The 12954-nt window shown below is 41.6% G+C and overlaps 1 protein-coding gene across 1 annotated transcript in view; it reads left to right on the forward strand.

Moving 5' to 3' along the window:
- The window catches only part of LOC144692413 (uncharacterized), a 113171-nt gene that overhangs the window by 87311 nt on the left and 12906 nt on the right, over window positions 1-12954 (forward strand). The window contains exons 18-19 of the mRNA XM_078561238.1: window positions 284-314; window positions 7744-7858. Of these exons, the coding sequence (XP_078417364.1) occupies window positions 284-298 (15 nt within the window). The 3' untranslated portion in view covers window positions 299-314; window positions 7744-7858. The remainder of the gene's footprint in view (window positions 1-283; window positions 315-7743; window positions 7859-12954) is intronic.

The raw sequence follows: 12954 nt of genomic DNA on the forward strand, positions 1-12954 counted from the left end.
TCATTTTCTTCTGTTTGTATTGAGATCTTTGCAACCTTTTTTGTCTGTTGTAATATAGTTCATTTTTCCTTGTTAAATAAATGTTTTATTCTTTATGTTATAAGTTCTTCAGTAAACTCCTGTGAATTTGTTTAATAACTGTCCTCCACGGTTTCTTTATATAACAAAAATGTTAAAGTCTATCGCCCTGGGTTGTGGCTTGTCCAGTGTTAACATTAACTGGGATCATAATAATATACAGTAAAAGGATAATTTCTGTAAACTGTTTTGCTTAATTTCACAGATGGCTTCACTGTAGATGCTAAAGTGACCAGGTAAAATAATGATTTTACACACTAAACCAGGGTGCAAAAATAAAACACAGAAAATGCTGGAATGCACAGCAGTTGAGTTCACATCTGAAAAAAAAAGTTGCTCAAAATTTCAAATATGTCCCAGCTTCAAAACTTTTGTACAGAAGCAAAATACTGCAGATGCTGGAAATCTGAAATAGAAACAGAAAATGCTGGAAATCCTCAGCCTGCCTGATAGCATCTTTGGAGTGAGAAACAGAGTTAATGTTTCACGCCAAGGACCTTTCATTAGTCTGATGAAAGGCCATCAACCTGACATGTTAACTTGGAACTTGCGTAGTTAGGTTAGAGAAGAGTCTCACTTGAAATGTTCACCCCCTCTTTTGGATGTTGATTTGCTTAGTATGTCTTTCAAGCTTTTCTTGTGTTTTTTACATGATTTATTTCAAGCATTTGTGATTTTCTTTATATCTAAAATGTTGAAGAGTTTGTATATTTGTCATAGAAATTATGGTACAGAAGGAGACAGACCCTTAGGCAGCTGTTCAGTTAGAGCTGTTTAGTTCATCCATCGCCCTGTATCCTTTTAATATTCCTCCTCTTGAAATGCCTATTCAAAACCATTAATTAAGAATATTATATTCTCTGTTGTAAGTGAATTATATTAGTCTCTGATCATCAAAAAACAAATCTAATATAATCCATTTACAGCCAAGACCATCACAAAGTTCTGAGGTGGTCATACTAGGATTGTTTTGCCTTGGTCATACCCAGTTCTGCTCTGAGAACATTGCAATAAACTAGGTCTTACGTCTTCCTTATGCACGCCAAAAAGGCACCCTTATTCTTAACTATTCTTGTTCCCCTGAAAAGCCTCTTATCAATTACAGTCTTTGCCTTAATTGTCATCTATTCTATTACTCCATCCTAGATAACACACAGTACCTGTCTCTCCAAACCCCTCTCAAAACTATCCTATAGGACATAAGATAACCAGGATCAATGAATGCATTCTTACTTGAAATGCTCCAAGAATACCTAATGAGACGCTCGGGAGCTGGAGTGGACCTGGGAGGAATCAGGAAGCTTTGGAAGCAGATAAATTGAGGCCCAGGCCCAGAGCTTATCGCTTACCTGAGGAGAGACTCAGTCACTAGAGCAGACCTGGGAGGAATCGGGAGCACCGGGAGGAAGTTAAATTGAGACCTAAGTGCAAGGCTTATCACTTACCTGAGGAGAGACTTGGTGACTGGGTAGTGCACCTGAGTTTGAAAGAAGTGGGAAAAAAATAAACAGTAAAATCATAGGAAAGCTGTGAGTTGATTGGCTGGTGAGTATTGCTGCTGTGTTTCACTTTTTCCAAAGTTAGGGAGTGAATCTAAGCAGCTGTAAAATTAAAATCATTTAAAAATGTAAGTAAAGAATTCAGTTAGCTTCTCTATATTTAAGTGACATCATCAGAAGGAAAGTGAGTAGCTGGTGAGTCTTTATTTTTAAATAGTAAGGTATATTAGTAGCAGTAAGTTCTATTAGTGATAGCAAGGTTTATTATCTAATAGACGAATGGCAAAGCTGCACCTGCGGTATGTGGAAACTCTGGCCTGTTTCTCATGTCCTTGACAATCGTGTGCATGAAGTGTCATCAGTTGCAGCAGTTCAAGCTCTGGGTTTCGGGACTTGAGCAGTAGCTAGAGTCACTGCGGTTCATCCATGAGGTTGAGAACTTCGTCATTAGCACGTTTATAGATGTAGTCACCACGCAGTTTAAGAGTATGCAGGGAAAGAGGGATGGGTGACCACCAAAGAGTCAAGGAGGAACGGGCAGGTGTCCTCTGAGGGCATCTCAGTCTCCAACCAGTATTCAGTTCTGATTACTGAATAAAGTGATGGTTCAAGTGCATCCAAAGCTGAGGCCATGGCACCACAGGTGGCTCACCTGTACAAGGGGGAAACAAAGAAGACTGGAAGAACAGTAGTAATAGGAGATTCGATAGGTAGGGGAACATAAAGACTGCAGACATGCATCCAGGCTGGTGTGTTGCCTCTCTGGTGCCAGTCAAGGATGTTACTGAACAGCTGCAGAGCACTTTTGTAGTGGGGAGGGTGAACAGCCAGCAGTTGTGGTCCACATTGATACCGACAACATAGGCAGAAAGAGGGATATGGTCCTGCAGTCAGAATTTAAGGAACTAGGTAGGAAATTAGTAAGCAGGGCTTCAAAAGTAGTAATCTCTGGATTACCCCGGTACCACACACAAGTGAGTATAGAAAAAGGAGGATAAAGCAGATGAATGTGTGGCTGGAAAGATGGTGCACAAGAGAGGGCTTTAGATTCTTGGGACATTGGGATCAGCACTGGGTGAGGTGGGACCTGTACAGGTTGGACAGGTTGCACCTAAACAGAGCCAGGACTAATTTGCTTGCAGGACGATTTGCTAATGCTCTTGAGAATTTAAACCAAGTTGGCAGGGATGTGAGAGCCAGGAGGTAATATCAGAAAGGAATACCAAGGTGCCCAGTATACTGGGAGAGACAGATAGTACTAATAATAAGTTATAAGGTGGGTTCAGAGTAAGGAAGAAAGTAATAAAATCTAAATTAGGGTTAATGTGCATGTATGTAAATGCAGAGTGTGGTAAATAAGATTGACATTACAGGTACAGATTACCATGGGGAAATATGATGTTGTGGATGTAACAGAGACCTGGCTTAAAGAAGGGCAGGACTGGGTATTAAATATTCCTGGATACAAGGTGTTTGGGAAAGATAGGAAAGGAAGAGGAGTGGTGATTTTGATTAAGGAGAACACTGTAGTGCTGGAGAGAAATGATGTCCCAGAGAGGTCAAGGACAGAATCTATTTGGCTAGAGCTAAGAAACAAAAAAGCTGCAATTGTATTGCTCGGTGTAGTACATTGGCAACCAACCAATGGGAAAGATATAGAGGAACAAATTTGCAAGGAAATTACAGAGAGGAGCAAGAATTATTGAGTAGTTATAAAGGGGAACTTTAATTATCCGAACATAGACTGGCATAGTAGTAAAGGGCAGAGAGGGGCCAGAGTTCCTAGAATATGTTCAGGAAAATTTTCTACAGCAGTATGTTTCCAGTCCAATAAGAACAGAGGCACTGCTAGACATGGTTCTGGGAATAGGGTGGATCAAGTGTCAGTAGGGGAACATTGAGGGCACAGTGATCATTATATCATAAGATTTAGATTAGCTATGGAAATGGACAAGGAACAATCCAGAGTAAGATAATCAACCAGAGGAAAGCCAACTTCAGTGAGGTGAGAATGGACCTGACCCGGATAAATTGGAATCAAAGTTGGCAGGCAAATGGTAATTGATCAATGAGCTGCCTGTAAAGAAGAGATGGTTCAGACACAGTCAAAGTATATTCCAACAAATGGGAAAGGTACTAGGGCAAACAAATCCAGAGCTCCCTAGATAAAAGAAGATATAGGGATTGTCATGCCCAATAAGGATATCATATTCCTAACTTTCAAGATTCAGACTTCAGTCAGTGTGAACTTTTTTGAAATTAACTTTAAAAAGTGGTCAAAATGCTACCCAAAATGACTGTCAAGGGTCATTTAGATAGACAAAGGATTAATTCATGTCTGAACATGTTGCTGGAAAGTTCTTAAAATGTAAATGACCGTGGGTGGAATGCCCTCCCTTGGAGACATTCACAATGTGACACCACTTGTGAATCTACACCTCCTGTTGACTGGGTATTTAAAACTCAAGCCCAGAATTTACATCTCCAAGTTCAAAGCTTAACAAAGAGAGTGTGCAGAAATCAGTTCTTTATAAGTAGGTGTGGTCAACCACCATTCAACCCCCTTGTGTCGCCATGGCTTCTAACTTCAAATCGGTTATGTGGACAATGGAAATATTGATCATGGGGGTCACATGATCAAAACTCTCTTCAGATAACCAATCTTTCTTATTCCAAGCACCAGACAGAAACCAGATCAGTCTGGAAACCATCAGGACACGTGGGACCATTCCTCAGGCAGTGTGAGGAGACTAATTCATTTACACCTGCAAAGATTCACCTCTACAGTGGGCCATAACCTCTTCTGGAAATCCAGAGACTTCCAACTTACATTCATCTCCAAAGAATCACGAGGGAAAACCCATCTAGGCCTGCACAGTGTACACCTTAAAGAACTCCATCTGAACATGATTTGCTTCTTGTATTCTGTTAATATTCTAACTGCATGCTTCATTCTCTAGAATTCATGTTTACTTGTGTGTTTGTACCTGTGTGCATGAGGGAATGAGTGTTTTTCGTTGCATTTACATTTCAGGGTATTGTGTGAATAAACGTTTTCTTTTCTTCTGATTTTAAACTTGCTCAAAAGCCTGCTTCGTGTCTATTCCTAAAAGTCACAACACTTAAGAAGGTAAAATACTCCTTCTAAACACACATCTTGGTGTGGATATCTGAGAGGTGAGGAGAAAGGAGAAAAGTTATCCCATCATCTCTCTCCCTGACTGTAACAGGATTAAGATGAAGAAGAAATAGTGTGCTTATGACAGATGTCAGCTGGATAATACAACCGAGAACCAGGCTGAATATAGAAAGTTCAGAGGGAATTGAAAAAGCAAATAAGGGAAGCAACTGTTTTCCTTGGAGAAGAGGTTGAGAGGAGATTTGATTGAGGTGTTCAAAATTATGAAGGGTATAGACAAAGTAAATAGGGAGAAACTGTTTCTGTTTATGGAAGGATCGAGAACCAGAGAACACAGATTTAAGGTAATTGGCAAACAAGCAATGGCATTGTCAGCAAAGACATGAGAAAAAGTATTTACACGCAGCGAGTGGTTAGGATCTGGAATGCACTGCCTGAGAGTGTGGTGGAGGTCAGTTCAATCGGGGCATTCAAAAGGGAGTTGGAGTATAATCTGAAAAGGAAAAATGGTCAGGGCTACAAGGAGAAGGCAGGGGAGTGACACTAGGTGAATTGCTCCTTCAGAGAGCCAGCATAGGCATGATGGGGTGAATGGCCAATTCTGTGAATCGTTATAAAATACCTCAAAACATTTCACAGGAGCATTATAAATCAAAATATGATAAGAAGCTATTAGGCCAGGTGACCAAAAGTTTGGTCAAAGAAGTAGATTTTAAAAGGTTTAAATTTTTAGTTGCTTATTTTTAAAAATTCATTTATTGGATGTGGCGTCGCTGGCTAAGCCAGCATTTAGTACCCATCCCTAATTGCTCTTGAGAAGGTGGTGGTGAGCTTCCTTCTTGAACTGCTGCAGTCCAAGTAGTGCAGGCACATGCACAGTACTGTTAAGGAGGGAGTTCCAGGATTTTGACCCAGCCACAGTGAAGGAACAGTGATATATTTCCAAGTCAGGATGGTGTGAGACTTGGAGGGGAACTTCCAGGTGGTGGTGTTCATTATTAATGATATAAAGATCGTACAGAAAGCCACCTTATGAAATGTAAGCCTGCAAAAGTACTTCTGTTACATCTGCTTTGAAGTAAAGCATTCTATCTTCTAATAACCTTTATGAACAAATATATTTTCTGACTTCCTCTTTTGTTCATCTAGCAGTAGTCATCAGTTCATATCTCCTTATTACCAATTTCATAATTAGTAATTCACTGTTTATTCTCTCAAAACTGGTCATAATTATGCAAATATCATTTTGATCCCTGTTTAAAATTATCTTTCCTAGTGAAATGTTGCCCAAATGTTGAGTCTTTCTTTATAAAGTATCATTTCTGGTGAATCTTTACTATATTTTTTACACACCCTCATACCGGTCTTAGTGTGCTGCCCATACTGAGACTTAGCCAATTCCTTGCACAAATTCAGCATCACTTCATTGATCTTATTTGAAGTGTATAAAATTAAGAATCCAATTTGGATTTTTGAAAACTTTCCTGCCTGCACACCCACTTTTTAAAAAAAACTATGAATCATCAGATTTTTCTCTCCATTCACTCTGTTATGAATCCTGCTTAAGGGCATGCGCCTTTTATAGTCACTTTTCCCAAAATATACAATTCACAATTGAACTATATCTTCCACCTTGGCCCACTCCATGAATCCACCTATGCCTTAATGCAGTCTTCTTGATGCATTCTTCTATTTTATTTCTCCATGCTATGGCTTCTAATTTAGTATCATCAATGAACTTTAATATCATTCCTCTTAAACCTAAAAACCATGAATTCTCAGCACAGAAACCAAGACACATCCACATTCCATCTTTCAATCCTATTAGTCATTTAAGTGTAAATTTGTTTGCTCTACAGAAGCTCATCTGGGATTCTATGATATGAAAACAATTATAAAGTATGGTGCAATGTAGAAAAATTATGCAGTGAACTTAAATTGTGAAAACTTGTGATTTGTAATTGTCATGTTAACAACAACCCACATCAAATTGGTAAATTATACCGATATATTCCTCACTCTTCAGATAATTTGGATCCAGATTTTTGTCCCGTGTGTTTGTGTGTGTTTAAATTAGAGCTTCACAAACTTCCCGCTTGACTTGAATAAATAAATGCCCCATTCAGTGCAATACTAAATAATACAGATCAGGAAAGTCTCAAATCATCTCAGCTGGGTTGCAGTAGAATTCCATAATTGACATCAGCACTACTAGGTTGGCAGGGTAGGGGAATGAAGGCTAGGGGGTTTCCCACTTCTGATTGCGATCCACTGTTGCTGGATTTAGAACAGGCGTGTGGATGTAAGTTGGACAAGAACAAAATTGGGCACGGCTATGGTGCTCACCATTGTCAAATTGCAGATTGAGACTATAGATTTGCAAATGAAAGACTGGTCCCTTGGGTGCAGTGCCAGTGGAAATATATCTCAATAAGGGGTGGTGCCTTTGGGAGGAAAGAAAATTTGAACACAAGAATACTTAAGTTTTTTTAAAATTACTGCATTGGTAGTTTTCTTTTCAAAACATTTGACAGCTGCAAACTTGCAGTTGCTCGATATAAAAAAAACTTTGCAAGAACATGAGTAACTAGAACATTCATCTACCAAACCATTAGCATCCCTAACAGGTCACAGAAATTACAGTACAGAAAGCAGCCATTTGTCCCATCGTGCCTGTGCCACTGCTTCCTCTTCAATTGGAGCTCACCCTAATCCCATCATTAACAAATTTCAATATTCTACTTTCACTATAAAAAAAAAGCTGGCATGCATTTTAAAATAAAGCTTTGAGATAAATACAAATAACATAGGAAATCGAACTTCCTATATACTTCAAATAAAGAACTTCAATAAGATCTTATATCTTTAGGTTAACCCTAAGCACTCCACAGCCAACATTATATTGGCTTTAGATGTTTAATTCTGTTACAAAGCGGAATGATATTCTGTTCCTTTTGTAAGCATAATGTCATTTTTTGTCAATAAACCTAAATTTGGAACTGTAAAATACTTGTTTCATTTTACTAGAGAGAAGGCGAAAGGAATATTCAAAGGCAAGAGAAAAGATTTAAATGAAGAAAAGGAGACGAAAGTGGACAGAAAGAAACTGTTAAAAGAGCAAGAATTTAGAGAAAATTTTAATGTGAGTTTACTTTCCCAATTAAATGCATTCTGCAAAATATTTCAATATGATTTTCACTGAAAATACATGGTGGATAAACTAGGGTCAGCAGGAAGAGTCCTGCTGAGTTTTGTTGATTAAAAGACTGGACTGGAATTTAACAGCCACAAATTGGGCTCGCCGCCCCTACCCCACACGCTTATGTAAAAGGTGGCATGATGACGTTGGGTCAGTAACCCCATGTCATCATGCCAGTCTCCAAATGTGCGTGAGCCCCGAAATCATAAGCCCACCTCCCATTTTTAAAATCCAATTACTGAGCAATTGACCTTGTTAAACATCCAATCAACTGTGATTTTACGCTGTCCACTTCATTTTTTGCTGAGCACACAGAAAACATTTTGGGAGTGAGTCATGCCAGGTACAAGGAGGAGCAAGGGCGGAATAAAAGGCCTGCAAGTGGAACTGTGGCTACATTTAGCAGCAGAGTCTGCTGGTAAAGATGGTAGCGTTTGGATCTTATTGCACTTTATCTATTCACTGCTCTTAGGCTGCCATAACAAATAAGGAAGGAGAGAGGGAAGGGGCCGACGGACAGGAATATAATAAAGGTTGAGGACTCCAGCATGGGAACTGGAGTTTGCTATCACCCATGGGGGTTGTGCAATCTGGAGGAGGTGGTTCCTCCTGTGGGGAGGAGATGGAGATTGAAGACAGCAGCTGTTCAAGAACAGGTTCACCCTACAGTCAAGGCAGGTGAGGGTCCTGCTGCTGTGTAAGGGCCTGCAGAAGAGAGACAACAGCGAGCAGGCCGAGGTAGGAGAAGACAATATCCTGCGCACAGAATGTACAGGCAAAGGATTACCTATCTTCAGCTGTCAGAGCTCCAGTGACTTTACAGATTGCATCTCTCTAGGGAGACAGTGACATACCTCTAAGAATTGCTGGTTGAGGACATTTAGTTCCAATTGCGTTGGTGGCCACCCTATGCCTATCGCTCTCAAGATAACAGTGGCCTTGAACTTTGTATCGGAGTCATTCCAGGCATCAGCTGGAGACCTTTGCAGCATTTCATAAGCCTCAACACGCCATTGCATAAAAGTAGTGACAGATGCAATGTTCAGTCGAGCAAATAAATTCATTACATTCAGCACAGATAACGGTAGTCAGGCCAAGAGAGCTGTAGAGGCTTTGCAAGTATAGCTGGATACTCCAAATTCAAAATGTCATCGATTGGATCCATTTAGCTATCAAAGCTCCATCAGGAAAGCCAGGGGCATTTGTGAATCAAAAAGGTTTCCATTCTATTAATGTGCAACTTGTGTGTGACCTTCGTCAGAGGATCATGCAGGTGTGTGCCCGCTATCCTGGGAATAATTGTGACTCTTACGTCTTAGGCACACCCAGGTGCCAGGGATGTTCTGTCCCCCAGAGCCATTGGATTCTTCTTGGGAGTCAAGGCATATCCACAGAAGCAATGGCTCATGACTCCGATGACAAATCCGTGTACAGAGGCTGAGATGCAGTACAATGAGAGCCATGCATCCACCAGAGCCATGATTGAGCAGACTATTGGCTTACTTAGAATGAGATTTTGATGCTTGGACCATGCAGATGGCTCTCTGCAATATTCTCCAGCTCTGGTCTCTCTCATCGTCGTGGTCTGCTGTACCTTGCACAACCTGGCCCTCTGGAGAGGGGAGGCCCTGGAAGAGGATGATCTAATGGAGTGAGCCACATCCTCTGCTAAAGAGTCTCAGCATAAGTCTGAGGACAACAAGGAGGAGCCAAGCTAGCCAGCGGTAAAAGCTGATGTGCAACATGCTTTGGATGGCAGAGGAATCTCTTAGAATGTGATGATTTAACTAGGAATGTGGAATTCATTATACAGTAATATCTTCACACTCGCCCCTTTTGGTATTTCGCACACATCAACACATTGTGATGTGCTTGCACCAGTGTGTGTAAACCTTTCCAGTGACTCGCGCATAGCCACTGAGGTGCGTGTATCTGAGCTGGTGCTGTGTGCTGTGCAAGGATGTGATAGTGCACCCTCTAAGGCTCCCTCCTCCTCCTCAGAAGTTAAAGTGGGTCCCTCATGTGGTGGCCCCCCTGTGGGGGGAGCAAATGAGGATTATGAAGGACACCATCATTTGTTGAGATGACTTCAGATATACACATTTCCTACACTCTCACCATGGAAAATGGTAACTGGGATTTAAACCTCAGCCCCTTCAAAATCAAGAGACACATTCCTCCCAAAATGTTGCAAGCTGCTAAAGTCAGACCCATCCCTGCCCCCTTCCCTAATTTCCCACTATCCCCATTCAGTACCATCTTTCCAGGTGAGAGCTAACAGCCATTGGAATATCACCACGCAAGGGCCGTCCTTTAGCCTGTCCATGACCAACCAACCTGCCATCTCCAAAACCTTCTGCTGCAGAGGAGTCAAAATGGCCAGTTTTAGTGCTCCACCTCTGGTCCATGACCTCTCACAGGCATTAAGTGTGCTTTTCTCCTGCAAAGATAAAGGGACATTGTTGTAAGTCTTCCATGGAAAGATAATGCTGTTATTTGTGTGGCCAACATGTATGTTGTCGGCAGCCACCACTTCGCAATGATGCTTGCAAACAAACAGGTCTTGTACTTCAGATCCTCCTCAGAATCCCCTGGTGCCATGCAGTGTGGCATGTCTGCTTATTCCGCCTTCTGCACGTGACCCAGTAAATATGTAATCCCATACTTGACATCCTCACACCCTCCCTTATAGGTCCATCTACAAAATGATTGTACGCTTCCCCCCAACAAAATTAAGAGGCCATTCAGCCTCTTCCGGCACTGCAGCCAGGTCCTTTGGATGATCCTGTGACTGCTGACCTCCTCTGCGATCTCTGTCTAGGCTTCTTTGGACTGGCGGGAAGGTCTCTTCTTGCCATCTCTTGGCATGAGGATCTCCTGCCGATCACACACATCTGGAGGAGGACCTGCAAAGAGCCACTGTCGAACTATGGAGCTATTGTCAAACTGTGCAGCCATCCTTTGTCTGGACCCCTCCATTTGGCCTGGCAGATGAAATATGTGGTGCAGATTCAAATGTAATCCTTCTGGAAATGGACAGATTGTTGTTCTCTCCATGGAGGAGGAAATTCAGAATTAAAGGGAAGAATATTACTCTTTCTCAAAACTTCTAATTCAGGAAGGACAGGTGTGCTCATATGTTCTTTCCTCAACAGCAAGGTTCCTGAATAGGACAGTGCTAGTACAATAGTCGCCAGGATGGGAAAACATACTTTCACCTACTCCTGTTCCAATGCTTCACTTGATCCTTCCCCAAGGATTATGTCTTCCCACCGGTTTTCTTTCTAACAACTTTTGTGAACACATGTTGATCTCCCCTCAAGTTGTCAACAAACTAATGCCAGTTCCTTTAAATAGATAACCATGACCAGTTTCTGCTTACCAGTCTGACCTGTCTCCCACCGGATTTCCCACCCTAAAAGCTCGATTGGGCATGGAATCCTCCATCACACAGCTAATTAATTGGCTGCCTTCCCTCCAGGTGGATGCTAATTGGCCAACGGATGTTTGATTCACTGTGATGAAACAGCAGGGGTGGGAGTGAGCGTACCGTGCACTTCCGGATCCACCCCACTCACCCTGCTGGAAACCGTAAAACCCAGCCTTATGTAATCATGTGTGTATTTTGCACATTTCTCCTGGGGAGTGGAGGGGTATGGAACACCATACACACCAGGACTCAAGTTAAAAGTGCAGGCCCCTTTCTTAGAAGTGCCCCTACCCCCTCCCCCAACCCACTCCCACCCTGGAAAACATTCAAATCCTGAGGATCTCCCCTGACCCTGCTACGTTTGGCTGTCCCAGGAATAGGTGCATCTTGATACTTTGACAGAGATGTGTGACCACCCCCTCCCCCACCCCACAGATTTTCAAGGCCTATATACATCGGTGGCAGAAGTATTGAAAAGAATCTGCCTGAATCTGACACTATTGTGAGAGTAAGTACAACATAGGGCAGAATTTTATGGGCACTCCCGTCGAAGTCAGTGGACTTTTGAATGGCTCACTGCATTTTCTGGCCCCGCTCCCACCACGAAGCAGCTGTAAAACTCCGCCCATAGTAGGAATATCAGAAATGTGGCTGATCCTAGTTGTTATGCCTGCATGTTGCATTTGCTGCTATAGAATTTTGTTCAAAAAAAAGCACAATTTGATATTTTATTGTGCCCTTAAGTCAAGACAACATTCTAAAGTTCTTTGCAGAGGCAATGATGTCAAAGATTGAAGCGAAGTTAAGGGTTGGTTCCAGAAGTAAATTGAGCAGCTTTTGAAGTCAATGAGAGGTACTATGGGTTTAAAGAGGGCAACGATAACATAGCAGATCACTTCAGATGAAGGCTGAGTGGATGGAAAAATTCAAATAATGACAGTTGCAAGAATAGGGATTATGGAGTTAGGGAGGGGTTGAAACTTATAGATGAGAACAAGGCTTTTAAATTCAATGTCCTGAAAAGGATAAGAATGCTTTTGAAGTGGGATGTAATGGGATACAAGCATTGGAGTTTTGGAAAAGCTTAAGTTTATGAAGCTGGCATCAGCATGTGGATGAATAGAAATAATTGAGCCAGGAGATGACTGGTGTGGATTTAGGTTTCAGTGGTAGAGTTAAGGACAGAGGGGCAGGTGATGGACAGGTGGAAATGGGACAGTCTTGGGTGTTGACTAAGATGTGGAATTTGAAGTTTGTGACATTTACATAAGGTACTAAGGCAGCTTTCATTTGGGTCTGACTAAACAAGCTGGAAGGAATGTTTAAGGGATCAGTCCCTAGGGCTCATAGAGCTTGCGCAGGAACTTTATAAACTATGTTGAACTGAAGAAAGTTCTTATCCATGATGTTGGGTAAGCAGTCTGACTGATTAGTGATCATGGAGTCGAGCATGGTGATGGACATGACTAAGGAGCATACGTTTAAAGTGATAAAGTTTAGGACTGAGTCTTCTCAAAGGATTTGTGATGTGGAATGGACATCCAGAAAAAAGTAGTGAAGGCAAAAACTCAAGAAACATCTGGATGCTGTAACAGGGACATTCTCAGCT

This window comes from Cetorhinus maximus, chromosome 17 (genome assembly GCF_964194155.1).
Source record: "Cetorhinus maximus chromosome 17, sCetMax3.hap1.1, whole genome shotgun sequence".
In the NCBI taxonomy this organism is placed as follows: domain Eukaryota; kingdom Metazoa; phylum Chordata; class Chondrichthyes; order Lamniformes; family Cetorhinidae; genus Cetorhinus; species Cetorhinus maximus.